At 41.2% G+C, this 21,365-nt stretch overlaps 1 protein-coding gene across 1 annotated transcript; it reads left to right on the forward strand.

The window, feature by feature from the left end:
• Window positions 1–17,656: 17,656 nt before the first annotated feature.
• LOC134098357 (chemokine XC receptor 1-like) lies at window positions 17,657–18,631 on the forward strand. Its single transcript, XM_062551392.1, has one exon. It carries the CDS (start codon window positions 17,657–17,659, stop codon window positions 18,629–18,631), a length of 975 nt encoding a protein of 324 aa, XP_062407376.1.
• Window positions 18,632–21,365: the final 2,734 nt, after the last annotated feature.

The raw sequence follows: 21,365 nt of genomic DNA on the forward strand, positions 1-21,365 counted from the left end.
TATTGGTTCATATCTGACCTTGTAAATTAATGACTACTTTGAATGAACTTTTAAACATGTCATGTCATTTCACTCATTAACAGTCAGCTCTGTGGCGCTGCGCAGTGTGTTAAGGCCAGCTGATGATAGCTGTGATGTGCAGCAATTGACAATCACCTGTCCAAGAGTTGCAATCGGGGTTGATATTTTGACTAATCTGGAGCACTGCTAGAAAATGTGGGCCCAATGACATAACATAATTCTGATCCCCCCAAAATGCAAAATTGAGACTTAAATTACATTAATTGATTGTAGCATATTACAATAGAGCCTATAAAAACCTGGTATTTGTTTTCCTAACACAATTTTTAAAATGCATCGCATGTAAATCTCTGTAGGAGAACATGAGATGTCGCCCCCCGGGACTCCTTCTCTTAGTGTGTGTTTTTACTGAACCCGTTCAAACCAACAGTATTCAGAGGTAATGCAATGTTGATGCAATGTTTGTGTCAGCTAGCCTATATTCAAAGTGTCACAATCACCTGTCTCTTCTCCTTCAGTGGACTCTGAAAACCCTCTCATCTTTCTATCCATGAATTGGATCTACAGTAATTTTCCATGATATAGCCTTGTAAAAACTGCATGACAACATTCAATGCTAAAGGAGCTACTGTATGCTGCACATGCATGATGCATATATTGGAAAGTTTTCTCCCAATGTTGATTTGTATCTGCGGTTTATAGTTTTGATATGTGGATATGTTATGTTAAGGCTGCCAAACAAGTGTTTTTCAGTCCCTGAAAACACATCCCAACATGCCAGAAACAGAAGTGTGTGCTGTTGCCAGCACATGGTCATGCACAGATGCTCATCAGGCTTGAAATGACATTGCATATGATACTTTACCAGCTGACTGATGTCATACTGATTATAATGATGTTGTGGTGAACACACACACTAATTAGTGTCCGTCAAACACAGCTTTAGATCATGTCACATTACCAGTGTCGTGTCAGTCTGTTATATCTGCTGTACATTAACATAACATGTTATATTAACATGTGTTGCACACCAGTAGTAGAGTAAAATAATAAATATGTGCTAATCAATAGAATTGTTCTATTATTTCAAAAGAAACACAAGGGAAGCATCCACATAATCCAATAGCATATTGATTTAATTTAAAGGAACACTTCACAGTTTTTTCATATTAAACTACCTTATTCGCTTAATTAAGACGAGTTGATACATACCTCTAACATTTCAATGCGTGCACTCACTGGCTCTGGCGCGCGGCGCAACTTTGCTAGCACTTAGCTAGCCCAATGCATTCATTAGGATCCAAACAGAGATGAAGTTAGAAGTGACTAAACACCTCCATGTTTTCCCTATTAAAAAACAGTTACATGAGTAGTCACACGACCAAGTACGGTGAGACAAAATAAATCGTGGTGCATTTCTAAGCAGGTAAAAGGGATAACTATATTGTGTGGCGGAATAATATTGGGAGCACTTAGACGCAGTAATATCCTCACTCCAAAGTGAAACTGAAAGTGCAAGAGTGAGGATATTACTGCGCCACACAATATAGTTATCCCTCTTACCTGCTTAGAAATGCACCACGTTTTATTTTGTCTCACCATACTTGGTCGTGTGGCTACTTGTGTAACTGTATTTTAATAGGGAAAACATGGAGGTGTTTGGTCGCTTCTAACTTCATCTCTGTTTGGATCCTAATGAATGCATTGGGCTAGCTAAGTGCTATCAAAGTTGCGCCGCCTGCCAGAGCCAGTGAGTGCACGCATTGAAACGTGAGAGGTATGTATCACCTCGTCTTAATTAGGGGAATAACGTAGTTTAATATGAAAAAACGGTGAAGTGTTCCTTTAAGACTCCATGACACTAACAAAATAGTGCAACAACCTGAATTATTCATTAATAGCTTATGAAAGTGGTGTAAGTGCAAAATGGAGGATCTCTGTAAGAATACAGTGTCAATGCATTTGTCTCACCTTAGCTGTGTTTAGTTTATTAGTCCTACATTAACTTTGAATAGACGTGACTCACAGGCAGCTGATCTCAATAAACATTGCAGCAAGATGATTTGAAGGTCAACATAAGCGCATCCATCATGGGGAGATTCATTGAGAAAATGCACATGCTACACAGACCAATTTAAGGTGTGTCTCGAACCATGAAGGTTTGATTGTGGAACTGACTAATTATGGGATGAGGTACAGGCACCTGACTGAATTTGCTAACACATGCTTAATGAACTCCAAATATGTCCTGTATCATGTTGAAATGGACAAAGACTTCTAAAAGTGCAAGCCATCAAATTGAGAAAGCCCTATGACCATGAGAGTCTTAATTTATTGTTGTACATTTTGAGAGACGGGCATCCATCAATCCTTGTTCATTTTTCAACACATTTTGAATGGTATGATGTTCTATTCTTAATTAAGGCTATACTGAATATAAATGACATTATTATGCTTGGAAAACGTGTGCCTTAAGAGTCTGTGTGTTTGGGTGTGGGTGGGTGATTGTAAGTGTCTATGTGCATGAATACAGATGCATATCTATTAGCATTATTATGTTGTACCATTATGTGACACCTGTCTATTAGACTTTAATAAATGGACACCAATGCTTCCTCATAAATAATCACGGGGACGCCGTAACAGGCCATTTCCATGCATAGGCTGCAAATTACAGTCCTTACATCATAAACAGATTGCCCTGATAGACATTAACAATTATTCGGATAGGACGCAGGGCGACAAAATGGAAACTAGGAAAGGGGTCTATGATGAACCGTTTCTGATTATAAAGTAATTTAACTGGAGAGGCCTTGAAGGTGAAGAACATTTATGCTGTAGCTCAGGGACTATTTTTTTTATTTGTAGTTGGGAGCCTGCATAACACCCATTCATAATTCTGACAGTTTCTGTATCCATTTTCAGGGACGATTCAGCATATTCTTCCTCCTATTCCATTCAGCGCTGATTATGTATTATATCAATATATATTTGCTGGTCATATCAGTGCATGGTATAATGAAGAGAGATTTGTATTCTGTGGTGGAGAGTTGACCACTTTAATTGACTTTAAATTGATCTTGCTTCTGATTAGTTGTCCCAGGTAAATAACAGAGAATAGGATCATCAGAATTTTCAACACTAGAACACTATTTTTTGATATGGGAAGTATCTCTCTCCCTCCGTGTGTGTGTGTGTGTGTGTGTGTGTGTGTGTGTGTGTGCGTGCGTGCGTGCGTGCGTGTGTCTGTGTGTGTGTGTGTGTGTGTGTGTGTGTGTGTGTGTGTGTGTGTGTGTGTGTGTGTGTCTGTGTGTGAACCACAATGATGCACACACCATGTCACTTTGAATATTGTGCACTTAATCCTGGTAGGTTCTGTGTGACAAAGGTAGAAAAACTGTGCTTTTCACCAAATAAATCACTCAGCTTGGAGGCAAACTGGTTAATCTATCGCTGACCCCCTCTTCACTCTGTGGCGGAGATGGAGGGACACAGTATCGTCTAGCTCGGGGAGATTGCTAGGGTTCATCCAGGCTGCTACACGGAAGTTGTGCATAAAATGTGCATGAAAAAAGGATAAAGATGAGGGGAGTTCATGAAAGGCGTTTGTTTGCTTGATACTTAGCTGCAATGAAACATTATTGTGATGATTACGGTTTCTTTTTTTCAGACACATCTCAAATTCACATTCATCAAAATCTGATTTTCCAAGTCTCTTAAAAGAAGAGGTGACACCGATTTGAACAGAATGATAAATAATGATGATGAACAGATGCCTGAATGTTCAAAATGGGTTTAAAACGGTTGTTCTGTTAGAGGTTCAATCCATGTTCTCCCACATCAGTGTGCCTTTGGAAACAAGTCAATCAGACAACATTAAAATGTTTGCTAGCCACCAAATCATCGCTACTCAGAGCCAGGCCCAGATTAGCAACACAGTGGGGCTTGGGTCCTCACCAAAGGATCCCCTCAAACATTATCACAAAATATGTTTTAGGACTTCCACGAAAAGGACCATTTTACCTCCCTCTGTGAAATACTACAGTACATTATGGTTAGAGCAGCCACAGCACAATGCAAGTACGTTGTGGTACACTGCCACATTTAATTAGTACTATACCAACTGTCAACAACTATACTAGCTGTGATACTATGCTAATTAGAATATCGTTAAACCACAGTCTAGTTAATGTCAGCTTAATTATGATTGATAAGTTAACGGTTCACTTTGTTTCAGACTGTTTATTTCAAACATGGCACAATAACAAAATTAAGGCTATATACAGCCTGTTCACACGCAGTCACGCACACACACACGCACGCACGCACGCACGCACACACACACACACACACACACACACTTGTATTACAATAGCTGTTATTCTATGACAACTCAGCCATATAAAATGCATGTCGTTCCTGTCCTTTGTTGGCTATCATGCTATCTGTTACCTTTCCACACACCTGTGTGTAGGCCTAACAGTGCTACACAAAACCAACTGGTGTACCTCGTCTGTCTGTCAAACAGGGCCCTGTCTTCCCGCAGGTCCTGTGGCTGAGCCCTGCCTAGCAACCTGTCATTCATATGGCCCAGCTTAAGACTGCCATCACACAGCAGAAATAACCATCACACTGTGTGATACTGAGTAATATGGGGAAAATTCCATTCACCAAAGCTCCTCTAAGTACACAGTAATGAAGTCACTTGGGACACAATCACGATCTGAGCATTTTGTCGTCCAAAGAGCAAGAAATCTCTTGCCAAGCAAAATGCTGGATTCATTTACTGTAATTAGAGGCTAGAAATGACCTCCATATTGCACCCAGTGAAGTACTCCCATGGACAAGATGAAGACGTTCTGTTGTTACACCTCCCTTTTTGGTCTTCACCTCCACTAGTCGAGTGTGACAAATAATCTAAAAACACATCCTACATTATTTCAAACATCATGGTTAGCTAATTATGCATATTAGAGACTGCATTGAATGACCTTGCAGGGTACATGACAAGATTTCTAATTAGCTATCAAACAAGAGTAGACACATAGTAATAAGCAAATTGCCACATTCCCCAAATATAACCTGCAGTTTGAAATGAAGAACAGATTTACACTGAAATAGAATAACCAAATAGCTTGGTGGCTCTTAAATATAATAGTAATAATAATAGTAATAATAATAATAATAATAATAATAATAATAATGATAACAACAATAATAATATCTAAGTAAAACTCATATACACATGTACGTTTTCAACAGCTTCTTTCAGTTTCTCTTCTTTCTCTCACTAAACATGCCACTCCCAGCCAACGTTTGGACACCTCATGTAAATGGCTGTGAGCCAAGCTTGGAGCAGAGGCAGCCGCGCGTCTGCATATGTGTAATGAATCTCCGCAAACTCATAATGGTTCTCAGGTGTGCTGATGACAGTCTAATGACATTCCTGATGCGCTCGCAGATGCCTCCACTGACTGTCTGTCTGCACTGACGATGATGGCAACGGCAGAGGCTCTGGCTTTATCAAAACACTTTGAAATGTGCTTTCTTTACTTGATTAGTGTTCATCCTACTTTCACCACAGGGAGACCGAACGTGTGTGTGTGTGTGTGTGTGTGTGTGTGTGTGTCTGTGTGTCTGTGTGTCTGTGTGTCTGTGTGTGAGTGTGTGTGTGTGTGTGTGTGAGAGAGAGAGAGAGAGAGAAAGAGAGAGAGAGAGTGTGGACCAAAATGGGGGGAAATCAAATATTAAAAACATGTTTTGATAGGAACAGTTTTATGGTGACATCTTGTAGAGACCCATCAATCATGACATGTCTGGTTATGACAACAAAAGGATGCTGAACAGAGACAGAACATGGTCCTGTTATTCTGAAACTCAGAAACGAATGCCACTTTTGTTTAATGACAACTGAACAGCACACACATTTTCCTGTGACTTGGTGTCCAATCTTACAAAACAGCAGACGCTAAAAGCAATATTTTTCAAAGCCTACAGTTTTTCTTCCCTTATAGTATTTGCTGTGATTCATGGGAACCATCAATCTGCTATAGGCCTTCAAAAACTTGCACTTAATCCATCTGCAGTTAAATGCAATTGCGTTTTATGAGATCAATGGCTAAATGTTTTTCAAACAGCAATGTGGCTGTATATATCATGAAAATATCGAAAGGTGCCATGTTTAATTGGCCATACAGTATTATCATGATCCAGTATGCCCCTAAAGAACTAGGAGCGAATGGTAACAAATGCGCAAACAAGTGTTAAGTTACTTTATCATGTTTTGTGGACGGGGTAATTTTGGGGTTGGTTTACAGTAGCCAGCTTCAACCACTGTCAACTTGTATACTGATTAAATGCTCAGAGGAAATCATTCATCGTTAAACCATTTGGCAGTGCATGAAGGCTGGGCTAAACACATGTAAGGCTCTCTAAATATGTATTACTGTTTCTCCAATACTCCATAATAGTCCAAAGTCAGTCACTTCATGTATAAGCAGTTAGCACTCAGCTTCCCAGAATCCTCTGTTTAAGTGCTTTATCCATCATATAGCCTTTCTTCAAACATTTTGTACCAATCTCCAAGTTTAACATATAGTTTAATTCAGGTTACACAAACTGCCAATTTGTCGTACCACCATTTTTCCCTCTTCATCAATAGCAGCTGTCAGTAGAGATGTAGTATAAACCTCCGGCTAAGGGCGGCTTGCAAAAACCAGAGCTGAAAATATACATGATGTGATAATTACCATAGATTTAACTTGGAATATTCCCTAGGCTATTCCCTGGAAAAAAGACATGAGCTGTGAGAGATTTTTTGAGCACGTTCTCTCTCTCATAGTGACAGAGGTCATGGCACAGGAATGCTCTTTGGGAAACAAATGCAGCACAGGTTTTACACACTTTGCTCTTGAAATTCTGCCATGTTATGGTAGCGATTGCCGTAGCAAGGTTTTTGGGGTGATATTTGGGGAGCCACAAAAGCAATAAGTCGGCACAGTCTAAAAGATTAAATGCCTCCCTGTCTCTTTTTATATATTTATATCTGTGTTTCCCTGTGATGGGCTCTCACAGGTACGGAAGCCCCATGGGGCCAAAACAGTGTTTCCAACATGGGAAACCACCCTCCACGCACCCTTTATCTCCTTTCACTCACCAGCGTATTTCACAGTTTATGAATTTTAATAACATTCAATCAGACAATCTCAGCAGCGTTTTCCATCTCCTAAAGTAATGGGTCTAAACCACCAGAGAGCTCACACTGGGCGTATTTATAGAGAGGTAAAAACCAGGGGGATATTCGCACGCTTCCTCACACACATTCGGATGTGTCGGCATGCGGTGCTGGTTTTGTGCATCTTTCTGCAACCTGGATGCACTGGTGGAGCGGTTCTCCACAAATATCAATAATGTTGATTTTTTTTTACATTTACACAATATAACAGCTTATCTTCCCCCTAATGTTACAATCATGTCATAACATTACATCTGTAAATCCAATAGATCTATAGAAAATCACTCCACAGAGAAGCATTGAAAAGAACATTTAGTCTTGTAACACATTTTCAGAAATATCTGAGTGGTTTTCATGAAATATGATTACATGGTAACCCGTATTCCTCATTGATTTTAAAGTGGTTGACATTGTCGCTACTTTCTTTGAACTGTAATTACTCTGTTATTATATGGTGTAGGCTACAAGTTACCAAGAAATGTGTACGAGTTACCAAGAAAGAGTTCATTTCAAATTCAATTTGAAACGTCTGAAAGTTTTTTTTTTCTTTTTTCATAAATTAGTCATATCATTCAATGGAGGTCTTTTTTTCCCCATACGTTCAGGTGGTGTTGGAGCAGATTTTTTATAACAGAACCAAGTTCTTAAATCTTTGTCAAATGGAAGCAATCTTCCCAAGGAAACTGCAAACAGAATACAGCATGTATGAAAATACTAAAATGTATGACGACTCAATAGCCAAATAACGGAGGGACACTACCATTCCCCACACCAGTGTCCCTGGAGGAGCACTGATCACCCAAATGAATAAAAGAAATTCTGCATGCTTTCACACACAACACACACACACACACACACACACACACTCACACACACATGCACACACACACACACACACACACACACACTTTCATTCTCAGCAGTGACATAATGAAAAGCCCAGGCCAGAGGGTTGCAGACAGCACGTGGTGGGGCTGCTGATCCTGTGGGGAAGTCTGATGATGGCCGCGTGAGGTTTAAATGTCATCTTTTGTGGCAGCCGCGGAACCAGAGCGATGTCGCCGCGTTTATCTCTGCCGCACAGCCGGGCATTTCAGCGGCGCGCCAGCCTCTTGGTGCGCGCCCAAAACAGCGGGGCGAAAGCGAAAGCACTGCCTGGCAATACCACGGCCCCAGGGTCCAGGGTGGGAGTGTGTGTGTGCCGCCACATATGCCCGTCCTGTGGCATCCATTTCCAAGCGCTGGCATGCCATGGGAAGCCTGCCAACCATCTTTACTGTGCTGGCCCCAAGACTGTCCACTAGACAGGGCAGGCAGCGGCGGTCAGAGTGGGAGAACAGAGGCTTTGCTTGTGGCCTGGACACCGCCATCAGGGACTGGGAATAGAGGGGGGACAGACACAGGGCTGAGGAGGTAATTTATCGAGCTCTTTCATCACTTTTGAATACACATCTGTGTTACCTTTCCCTTCCCTGCTGGTGACCACACCGCCATTATCACTGAGAAAAATGCACCGGACGAAACAGGAGTGTGTTTGTTGATACATTTTTGTCTATATAAAGACGTTTATGCATTGCATTTTCCGAGTACGGCTGATGAAAAGGGACAGAAAGAGGGACTCAATCAAGTAAGGATCAATAGTCACGATCAATATCTGTCTGGTCAATTTTGGTCAAAATTATTATGACTGCCGCTAGCATAGCTAGCATAGCGGTCATATACTGTAGTTCTTGTCAACGTTTTTTTTTTTTTTTTTTCGTCCTCTACTTCTTGAATTTTTGGTAAACGATTCCCAGAACACCCTTACACCGGGGGACATGGAACTTGGTGGGCGCTAGCCCCCCCGCCCCCCAAAAATTACAGTTTTCTCTAAATAACTACTTGAACCGTCAAACAAAGGATGATGAAATGTTTATGGTATGTCAACTTAGCTTATAACCATTTGTGATTTGCACCACCATGGTAAAAAATGAAAATGCAATATAATATTGCTTTAATCGCCCCTATCTTCAGATGAGATGTTATGAACTGAATTTCATGTGTATGATTAACTTGACACCCTCTGGGAGTATGCCAAGTTTTGTGTATGTGTACATAGTGAATGGTCTCCCAACGGCAGTGGTAGTTTTACACGGGCCTAGGGTGGCCCGTGCCCCTGTAGCTACGTCCCTGGCCACCCCGTGCTAACCAAATTATGAATTTATTACAATCTTACACGAGAACGTCAAAAGCGGAACTAATGCAACGCAAGGTTCTACATGGGTAAATTATTGCCGCGCACCCATTACACTGCTTGTGGTGTGTGGTGTTGCTCAGTGAATCAGAGAGCAATGCAACAGATTGAATGCCAGCTGCCGTTAAACACCAAAGAAGAAGAAGTGAATGAGTGTTCAGCAACTTTGTGAAAGAGGAGCTACGATTTCTACGATTTCAAAACGATTTCATCTCATACGTGACTTGTTGTTCTTGTGTGTTGTAGGTATAGACTGTAAAAAATAGGTTGCCGGTTAGGGGGTTTTACGTCTGTTTACGTCAGCTACGTGTAGTGTTTGTATAGTATGGTAAGGTAAGCGGAAGGTGTGTGTGTAGCACGCAAGATCTCACACGGAAGCACGGGAGCTCTTGCCGGAAGGGACTAAGGGTAGTCAAAATTGCGTTTTTAGACCACTAACAACCTCAAAACAGCGCCAAACCACGTCAGAAGCTGTCTACACATAAAACGAAGCACCAACAACTTGGTTCACGAACCCAAAGTTTATAAAAGAAGACTGTTAAGAACACTTACCCCTTCCAGCTCCTCGCGAAGGAAAGTCTGCGATTATAGAACGCAATGCTCCCGTGCTTCCGTGTGAGACCTCACGTGACATTTCTGTGCTTCAGAAATGGGGTTGCGGTCTCAAACTGATTCTAAGTGTATACAAACTATCCCAAAGTTTACAGACTGATTGGTGCTTCATTTTATGTGTAGACACTTCGAGCAAGCTGCTGACAAGGTTTGGCGCTGTTTTGAGGAATGTTAGTGGCTTAAAAATGCGATTTTGAAAGCGTATGGCTGTAAGCCCTATGCTAACCCACTGTTTGCGATTTTGGCTGTAGCTCTTGCCTGTGCTAGCTCTGTACTGTGTGATCAACAAAAAATACTTCTTTGACGGCTTAGTTGATGTATTTTTATTCAGAAAAACATTTTTTTTTTCAATTTTCGCCGGACTTACTTTAAGCCTAATGCATGACATTGGCCATAATTTAAATGTAAAAAGTTAGTGTTTAAAAATTCGTCTTCCTTATGAAAGAAAAAAAAAGGAAATTGATCTAATTCTTCAGAACAACTCTTACAGAACATTCCCTCCAAACATCCACTTCCCTTCTGTGAACCGCAGATCCAATGACAAGACTGAAAAGAAGAACTAAATGGTCTCTCATCTGACGTCTGTGGACATACTGTTCAAGTCAAGCACAGAAAATCATCACTTAATAGTTGGTATGGTCAAGTCCTTTCAATATCATGTGATTTACAGTTTTTTACAATTCATTTGCTACTATTTTCAGAACCTTGATGTCATTTTTCACAACTCTAGACACAAAACTTACAACCAATGATCAAAATGCACATTTTTCAAAACTCTAACCCTTTTCTCAATTGCTTGGATACAATACACATACAACTTAGATAATTTGTTCATTCAACAAAACTCACCTGTTCAATATGATACAACTTAACATCAAAGTACTACTATTTCAAAAGGCAATTCACACATTACATTTTAAATGAGCGCCTATTCATTTCCTTACAATGATCTAACTATCAATTGATACAACTGCTCAAAATGATAAGTAACTGTTGCATTACTCTTATGCAGTTGTATGGAAACACGAAACAGACACACAATCTTCCATGTTTACTGCAAATCATGAAAGTTTAAAGATACTGTAACGAGATTCACTGTCACCAATTACCGTGGAGCATGAACCAATTAGACTACAATATCCATGGATGTAGCCTAATATTTTATATCTTTATATTAAAAATATATATATTTTATATTTTACTGTATATTTTAATCAGGCTGTCTTTTCTTTTCTATTTCATAGCTAATTATGACCGCCGCTAGCGTAGCTAGCGAAGCGGTCATATAGTTGTTGTCAAAGTTTTTTTTTTTTTTTTTTTTTTTTTTTAATTCTTTTTTCCCGTCATTTTTCGTCAACGATTCCCGGGACACCGTAACACCGGAGCGCATGAAACTTGGTGGGCATGTAGCCCCAGTAGAGTTCTATGGAAAATTTTCGTTTCGTCCCCGGGGGTCACTCCACCCCCGCGCTGCCCCCGCCCGAAGCCCAAAAATGACAGTTTTTCCTACATAACTACCTGAACCGTGGCACCGAGGATGACAAAATGTTTATGGTATGTTGTTCTCTAGAGCTTGCATCAACTTAGCTTATAACCAGTCATTTGTGATTTGCCCCCCCATCGTAAAAATTGAAAATGCAATGTAATATTGCTTTAATTGCCCATATCTTCAGATGAGATGTTATGAACTGCACCAAATTTCATGTGTATGATTAACCTGACACCCTCTGGGAGTAAGCCAAGTTTTGTGGAATTTCATCCATGGGGGGCTATAAAATAAATGGATTTATGTGTACATTCAGGACTGTATACCCATCGGCCAGTAGATGGTGGTATTATCTGGAGTCTAAATCCCCCCCTGGGGATTTCAAAAACTGTTCCAAACATCTCAATCTCTGCTAGTTTTTGTCCTAGAAACATATAAGTGACACCATTAGAAACCTTTAATCAACTAGTTTCCAAATATGTTTTAAAAGAGAATGGTTGCTCTGGGTGCAACAAATATGCAGGAACACACACACACACACACACACACACACACACACACACACACACATAAATACACACACACACACACACACATACCTACACACACACGCACCACTACATACACACATGTACATAAAACATTATACAAACACATGCACAAACACGCCCACACGCATGCACACATACACCCTTACACACACACACACACACACCTACACACACACACACACACACATGCACACACACATCTTTGAGTACATTTTGTGAGACCACCGGAGCTGAGAAGTGAGTGTGTGTGTGATGTACTATAGTGTGTGGGTGCGTTTCTGTGTGCCCATCTGTGTGTTTGCATGTGTGTATATGTGTGTATGTGCATGTTCTGTGTGTGTTCTCTTTCTTTCTCTCTCTCTCTCTCTCTCTGTGTCTGTGTTATCTGTGTGTATTCTGTGTGTGTTCTCTCTTTCTCTCTCTCTCTCTCTGGGTGTGCCTGTGTGTGTGTGTTTGTGTGTGTGCAGGGGCGCCGCCAGGGGGGGAAAGGTTAGGACGATTCTAAGGGCCCAGCACTGACAGGGGGCCCTTTGAAGGATATCAATAATAATTTAATAGTATTGTCATGTGTAGGGTTTTTGAATAAATGTTTCATTTGATCTGTTTAAATAAGGAAATTATATATGGTTTTACAAGTCAACTGCTATTTTCACTGTAGGAACATAATCTAAAGCGATTTCAAACACCCCTATTGTGGACTGTACCATTTTCAACCACCGTGGCGCTAGAACGGAGATAGAAGACGACTTCAGCAGTGTCAACATTGAGTGACAAAACGCTAGGTAAATTCCTCCAGTAGGCTAAATTCGTTTTGCTGCTGCTGGGTAAATGTATCTTGCTAGCAGACGTCTAGCTCGTTGAAAATCATGTCATCAAGTCATTACAACCGGCATTTATTAACGTTTTTACCCCCCCACCCCCATGTAATTTGAACTAGGCTATGAGCAGCAGGCTACCCCCCAGTTCGCACTCTGCATAGGTGCGTGCTTTTTAGAAGTTGCCAAGTAAATTATGAAGTCTGGATATCACAAACGCAAGCAGAAGCAGAGAGCTAAGAGGGAGAAAAAAGGTCACTCGGTTTTTCCAAAAGAAAGGTAATTCACTGACACTGGATGCCATGACACAACACACTAGCTTGCTAGCTGATAAAAGAGATGATTTCGTTTAGGCTAAACCTATATCAAAACAACAATTTTCAGTAGCCTAGGCTACTTTATTTTATTTAAACACTCCACGTTCATTGCCATGGGAGAACAGATGAATGTAATGTAGAAGGTCTGTAGGCTAAGTGTAATTTACAGTAGTCTCTGTAACTGGATGAACTTGAGCAATAAACTAGGCTATTGTACTAGGCTATGCAAGATAAAATATTAGCCTGCACGACTGCTGGTGCTAAGAACTGGTTTCTTAACTAATGAGGTGCCCTCAACATACACACTACAGATTCATCCTCAGGAATAGGCTAGGACCCCAGCCCTCATATCAACCCAAATCCCAATTGAAGGAGGAGATGAGCAATACAATACAATAATTAACTAGCCTAGTTACTCATCAAGGCAAACATTTGATCACATACAGTAAGTCAATAAAGACAACAATTGGAATACATGATTGACACCCTGATGATGTTTGCTGGAGAGCTCTGAAGTATCAATGTGCATACAGAATGTTATAAATCCATATAAATTGATGCATGCAAGTTCAATCAACACATGAACATTTGGCTTGAAAGAACTGCATAGTGGCCTAAAAATATTTGCTCATAAAAGAAAATCGATATATTCCATAATATGTACCATGGTATTTTCATTTTAAGGCAACAGTCTATTCAGTGTGATTCAGACAGTTGTGCATTTTTTTTTATTAATAAAAATAATAATTATATAATATATACAATTGGGAGAACATGTATTTGATAGGCTACCATGCTAAAGTTGCCTAAAAAGAGGAATATAAAATCATCATTTGACAATTGATCTTAATGCCTTAATAAAAAAAAAAAAAAAAATGAGTAAAAATCAAACCGCTAAGGACACCAATTTTCTTTGTGATTGAAGAATGTAAATAAATAAATGTTCTTCCATAAATGCTAGGGGGAAGGAAGTATTTGACCCCTATGTTAAATTCCCATAGGAGCAGGAGGATTTTTTTATATGTTTTTATTTTTAAAGGCCAGCTATTTAATGGATCTAGGATATTACTGTATGCATCCATGATAAAGTTCCCTTGGCCTTTGGAATTAAAATAGCCCCACATCATCACATACCCTTCACCATAGCTATAGATTGACATGGTGCTTTTTCCAGTAGGCCTATTAGCCTGTTTGATTTGCATTGAGCTCAATGAGCATCAAACAGGCTAATGATTGATTTTTACTCCTTTTTTTTTAATTAAGGCATTAAGATCAATTGTCAAATGATGATTTTATATTCCTCCTTTTAGGCAACTTTAGCATGGTATCAAATACATGTTCTGTATATATATATTACTTTATTAATAATTATACTTTTTTTTTTTTTGAGGGGGAGGGGGGGCCCTAAATCGAAATCTTTCATGGGGCCCAGAATTTCTGGCGGCGCCCCTGTGTGTGTGTGTGTGTGTGTGTGTGTGTGTGCGAGTGTGTGTGTGTGAGTGTGTGCCTGTGTATGTGTGTTTGTGTGTGTGTGTGTGTGTGTGTGTGTGTGTGCACACGCGCGCATGTGAGTGTGTGTGTGTGTGTGTTATCTGATATTGGAGTGACAGTGACGGCAGAGAACACAGTGAACATATACTCAGAGACACATTAAACACACACACAAGCAGACACACACTCACACTAGACAGAGAAGCACTCATACACAAAAGCAAGCGCACACATGCACACACTCATTTACATACATAAAAGTTGCAGTAGGGATGGAGTAGGCGATGGAAACACAAGCGTGATTGATATTTGCGGAGAGAATGTGCAGGACTGAGCGGCGGTCATATTGTGTATCGCTTTGCGGTACATCTAGTTATTTTTACTTTACTTCAAATAAACCTATGTTGTGATTGTACTGTAGTGTTTTGCATCAATATATTACAAACTTTGATCAATGATTCCACTGTGTCTGTAGTATTCTCTCTACTACTGCAGTACTTTTACAGAGATGTGTTTACTGTACTGTTCCTGTAGTACCATAATGAAACCTGTATCACCTATTTTGTTCTACAATATCTAATGATTGTACGAACAATGACACAATGAAACTATCGGTTGCTTGTGTGCGGGTGATCTATAGTTATGTTTCAGTGGTATTTCACAGTAAATTTGTTTTTTGAACCAATGATTGTGCAATTGCAAGATTTCTTTGAAGATGTGAATGTACAATCCAATGTTTTGAACATTAGAGGGCCTGTGTTACAAGTGATAACCGTTTTGAGTTTTGTGTCTAGAGTTTTGAAAAATGATATCAAGGTTCTGAAAATAGTAGCAAAGTGATTGTAAAAAACTGTATCATAACTGTGTTCACCAGCAGTGACTCTATACAACTACCCCTACAGTGACAGCACAGTGTGCACAGGTTTGTCATCTTTAATTAGCCATATAGGCCTTACTTGTTTGAGTTTTTAAACACTTTTTAAACACATGTTGTTTGGTTGTGTGTAGTTATTATAGTGTTACTCAACTTTTATGCATGTAAATGAGTGTGTGCATGTGTGCGCTTGCTTTTGTGTATGTGTGCTTCTCTGTGAGTTTTCACTTGTGAGTGTGTGTGGTGGGGGTAATGGGAGATGTGGGTGTATGTGTGTGTGTGTGCATTTGTGTGTGTTTGGGGGGTTGTTTGTGCATGCGTGCGTGTACGTGTTTGTGTGTGTGTGTGTGTGTGTGTGTGTGTGTGTGTGTGTGTGTGCATGCTTTGTCTTTGTGTTTGTATGTTTGTGTGTCTGTGCTTGTGTGCGTGTGTGTCTGTGTTTGTATGTGTGTGTGTGTGTGTGTGTGTTAGTGTGTGTGTGTCTTTATGTGTGTGTGCGTGTGTTTGTGTCTGTGTCTGTTTGTGTGTGTGTGCGTGTGTGTGTGTGTGTGTGTGTGTGCCTGCATGTGTGTGCATGTATCTTTATGTGTTTGTGCATGCGTGTGTGTAGCATACAGTCACTAAATGTACACATACTGTATATTCATTAAGGGGGGAATTCTCCCATGCGCGTAAGGGTGCGTAAGTCCAAAAAAACGCGCAACTACGCGCATTTCCCTCTAAGCGGATTCTGCCATCCACTTCAATCGGCCATTTACGCGTGGTAGAGAGAGTTGCACGTTTTGGGTGGAGCAACCCCAACATCTGGGCTTTTCTTGTATATACAACTCTTGCGCGCATTCTGCCATGGCTTAAGCACTTTTCCAGCTACGCACTCTGGAGGGCTGGAATAAGGTCGAGCGCCACTACAAGGTGAAACAGCATATTGCTCATGTCGGCAGAAGGCCTAGTTGTAATTGTAAATACATGTATGCAACACGGAATTTACAACTTGACATTACAGTATCAAATGTGATGCTTATAAGCTGATACAGCTTCATGTTTCCGCATTACAGTGTCACACGGTGGCATATTTCGCGCCATTACCGTCACTGGCTTCATAGGCTACATTGTTAAATAGTGAAAACCCCGTTATAATCACCCACTTTCAGTATTGGATCTTACCGATTATGTATCTTCAGTTATAACTTGGCGAGAAGTCATAATCCCATAGCATACATACTTCGTTCGACTGTCCGTTTCTTTCCAACTTCACTGAAGACATCCATACATTTGCACAGACGTGGAGCAGCATAGTTTATTCTCTCGTCTTTTAATTCGTTTGTAATGGAGACTGAACTCGTTATGTCAGTCTCTCTACTATGTTCGAAGCTGCAGATGTCAGTCTACATGTCTTAGCATAGATAAATTGATATTATAGCTGCCAGCGAAACCTTTTTGTCAACCGTGAGTTTTTGAATTATACACACCTCAAGCACGTCTTGACTCTTTATAAACTAACGTCAAAGCAAAAGTGAAATTTCGTGAAGTGATTTCTTTGTTAAGCTATGTGATGATACACCATTTTACTGTAGGCAGTTCTTTATTCAGTTCACCTTGCATACGTTTTCAAAATCAAAGACTGGTTGGTGTTCTTTCTGGATTTAAATGGCATTTAGAAGGTCAATGAGAAAGTCCACGTTCCACGTTTTCATATCAACCTAAATTAAGGAGGAGGTAGATAAGTCTGGTTCTTTTTTTAAATAAATCACGCCTCTTTCATAAGGCCGCCTTGATTTGGAATTTGCGCTATGTGGGTGTGTCATAAGCTGGGACGGCAGAATGCGTGTAAAACATTGATGCGCAAGAGAACCGCGTAAAAAAAAGCTTACGCGCGAATGGGAGAATTCCCCCCTAAGTTTTTTTAAAATGTGCTGTTCAGCCGGTTTTCAAATTGCTTTCAGGAAAAGCCTCTGCCAAATACCATAACTACAAATACAACTATCCTCTGCAATTATTCTTCCACTGTGCCCAATGGAAATAATGGAATTCAATGGAACACTGACAACTGATGGTTACTACTATGGTTCATACTCTGATGAGGACGTGATTGAGTTCCATGGGATTGTCTACGCTGTCTGTTACAGCCTGATCTTCTGCGTCAGCCTGACTGGGAACAGCTTCCTGCTCTGGACCCTTCTGCAGCAGGAGGACCTGAGGTGGACGTCCAACCTGCTGCTGCTGCACCTCACTGTGTCCGACCTTATCTTCACCATGCCGCTTCCAATCTGGGCCGTGAATGCCATCCACGGCTGGGTGATGGGCGAGGTGGCATGCAGGCTCCTGAGCGGCGTACGTTTCCTGGGCTTCTACAGCTACAAGGCCTTCCTCACAGCCTTGACTGTGCACCGGTACATGGGAGTCTTGTACCCCGACACAGCGTCCTCCTTCAAGCTCAATGTTCACCTTCTGAGTGGCGGCCTGTGGGTCCTCTGTTTGGCCTTCAGCATACCTGATATGGTGTTCTCAGGGACAGAGGTTGGAGGTAACTTGGTGCACTGCATCCAGACATACAGATCGCACATGCCAGAGTATCTTATGTATTACATTCAGATTACAATTTTCTTCTTGTTGCCATTTGCTGTCATCACGTTTTGCTACTCACGGATGTGGTTTCGCATTCGGGAAATCAGGATGTGGAAGACGAACCAGGCAGCGAGGCTGAACCAGGCAGCGAGGCTGATCTTCATCATTGTGGTGTGTTTCTTTGTCTGCTGGGCACCATACAACATCATCCTCCTCCTCTACTCGCTGACGCTCCATGGCCTGATTCCTGACCAACTCACACAGTCAGCCGCCTTTGACTACGCCTACACTGTGTCTCACACCCTGGCCTACTCCCACTGTTGCCTCAGCCCCCTCATCCAAATCTTGGGTGCAAGAAAGTTCAGAGAACGCATCTCTGATGCCTTCTGGCGGCTGAGACAGGGCCCAGACTCCCAGCGCACACACCCATGAAGGTGTACTCTCAAGCTCTGGACAAACTCACATTCAGTCATCCCGCTCCATTGGTCTACTCGTCTCACCCCAAAACCCTCACCATCCAACGGGGGAGAGAATGCAGCAAACCTCCAGCTTCTAACCTTCCAAAATAACTCCTCCTCGCTATTGTCAGTAACACAGCAAGTTGACGTTGCACTATTAAATGTTAGATCGATAACTAAAAAGTGCTTAACCCCCTGTGGTCTAAAGCCCCCCTGGGGATTTGAAAAACGGAATTGGAATCTCTGTGAGTTTCTGTCCTAGTATATAGGTGACACCATTAGAAACTTTGAATTCTCTAGTTGGATTGGATATCAGAAAAAAACACAACTAATCCATTCCATCCCTGCTCAATTAAATGGGTTTCGCAGAGCCGCAGCTGCAAGTCACAGCCTATTCCACCATGCACACAATTACTAACACTCATGAGTCATGACAGAACTCATACAGAAATCTTTCCCATCCCGTATCACAATAAGAATAGGTCAGATGGCAACATAACTAGATGTACCCCATAGAAGTACATGGTCTGACTGTTGCATGGCGTTGCCAGGTGCTACAAAAAGAAACATAAAGCACATTGTCTATATTCTCATCTTCTCCCCATGCAAGTCCTTGTGAATTGCAAGTCGTGCTTACCAAGTCTTCTCCGTCCCATAGTCCTGTAACTCTTCGTAAGCATCAAGTCTGATATGTACTCCCCTTGGTCACTCATTCAGTGTTTAACCATCCAAGACAAGAGAGAGAAAGAGATTGCAAGTATGTGTACCTACCTGAGAACAAAAAACTATACTTTGGTGTGTGTGTGTGTGTGTGTGTGTGTGTCATACCAGAAGCAACACAACATATTAGTGGATATACTTATTCTCAGGGTGCAATTTTTTGGGGGGATGGGGGGGATCAACTCCCCCTCTGGTTTTTACATCCCTACCTCTGCTGAATGAATTTCATCCTCGAGGGGGACAACTTGTCAATTATTTCAAAACAATTGATATAACAGGCAGGTTGTGACAGAGCTTTCTTACACATAAAGCTTACAAAGCTTACATTGCATTACATTACACAACTTACACCTGTACCGAACTGTCGGCAGTCTCAGCATTAGCGAACGTCCCCATGCACATGCAGTGAACGTCCCCATGCACGGTATCTGCTGCTTGTGCTGCGGTACCGAACCACTCAAGTGGGCCATGAGATGAAGAAGACGAGCGCACTGTGTTTGGGATGACAAACCGTTCAAGAGTTATGAGAAGTCGAACGTGCGTTTTGTTTCATTTTTCCATCCTGGCTGCAAATGAAACAGCATGGGGATGAATGTAACTTAGTTTAAGCTATGTAAACTTCCCACAACTTCAATATTTGACAACATATCATGAAAGTACTTCAAATATGTGTTCTTTTGGATAGATTGCTGCTGGGCTATACATTTTGGTTCATGTCTGTTACAGTAACAACTCATTGCCGTCGGTGAAGCGCGTAGGCTATCACGCAGTTATGGCATTTGGCCAGGCTGAGCAACGGAGGTTAATATGCTCTAAGTTTTGTCCAAATTATGTTTGTTTATCGCTCCCCATGTCAACAGCAGACTACCAACGTGGATTTGCCATGAATCAAATCCTCTGATGAGTGCAACAGAATGAATGTGTCCACTGAATAGTCTGCATAGCTGTAACGTGCGCTCGTTCCCCGCTCAGAAGTTTGCGGAGATGTGGATAAAAGAAAAAAAAAAAACACCCCCCCTCAGTTTTTTCGTCAAATCGCACCCTGCTTATTCTGACACCAAATCATCTAGATACATTTTTTAGTTAGACAGGGAAAAATGGGTGTTTCAGAGTGAATATCTGTGTGTCTGTGTGTGTGTGTGTGTGTGTGTGTGTGTGTGTCATAAACTACAGACTCTGCACTGCGCCTCCTTGAGGCCAACATAACAAAAATATCACAATCTCCGGCGCAACGGTTGGGGAGTTATTTAGCAAAATCTTCTTTCGACCAACCTGGCCCTCAGTGGTCCCAGCGCAGGAGGTAGGAGTGGCCCCCAGGAACCAACATCTTCTGTTCGTTATCGACCTAGTGGGGCTATACGTGCCCATCAAGTTTCATGTGCCCTGGTGTTTTGGGGTCCAGAGAATCTTTAACCGAAAATTGCTGGGGGGGGGAAGCGAAACAAAAAGAGTGAATATGTGCCCTGGGTTGTTATAAGAGAGACATCAAGCTGAAGAAAGTCAAACAGAGAACCCCGATAAGCATCAGAGGTGAAACAAAGAGAGTGCGCAGTACAAAAGGGAAATGGATGAGGAATGTTTGGGGTTTTTCAGCGCTTGCAGAAACATCAATAGCAACCAAACAATGGCGATCATAAGATCGTCTATTCATGTCTCCGAAGACAAATGGGATAATTGTGAGTTCAGCTCCCAGAGTTGTATGGTGATCCCAAACATGCTTTATTGCATTTTCAACTTGCTGCCAGTTTTGTTCAACTCTACTAGAATGAGTGATGTTTAAATGCTTAATTTGCTATAATTTCTATTTAGAGATTATTCGGAGTGGTGTGACAGAAATTATTGTTACCTCCGCCAAGGAGGTTATGTTTTCATCGGGGACCGGCATATGTCTGTTTGTCTGTCGATGGATGGAATTCAATGAAATTTTCAGGGACGGTCAGACATGACCCAAGGAAGAAAAGATAACATTTTGGGAGTGATCCATAACA

Source organism: Sardina pilchardus, chromosome 2 (assembly GCF_963854185.1).
Source record: "Sardina pilchardus chromosome 2, fSarPil1.1, whole genome shotgun sequence".
NCBI classification, from domain to species: Eukaryota; Metazoa; Chordata; class Actinopteri; order Clupeiformes; family Clupeidae; genus Sardina; species Sardina pilchardus.

What these genes read in the sequence shown, in the direction of transcription:
- LOC134098357 (XM_062551392.1), top strand. Translation starts at nt 17,657, where the DNA reads ATGGAATTCAATGGAACACTGACAACTGATGGTTACTACTATGGTTCA.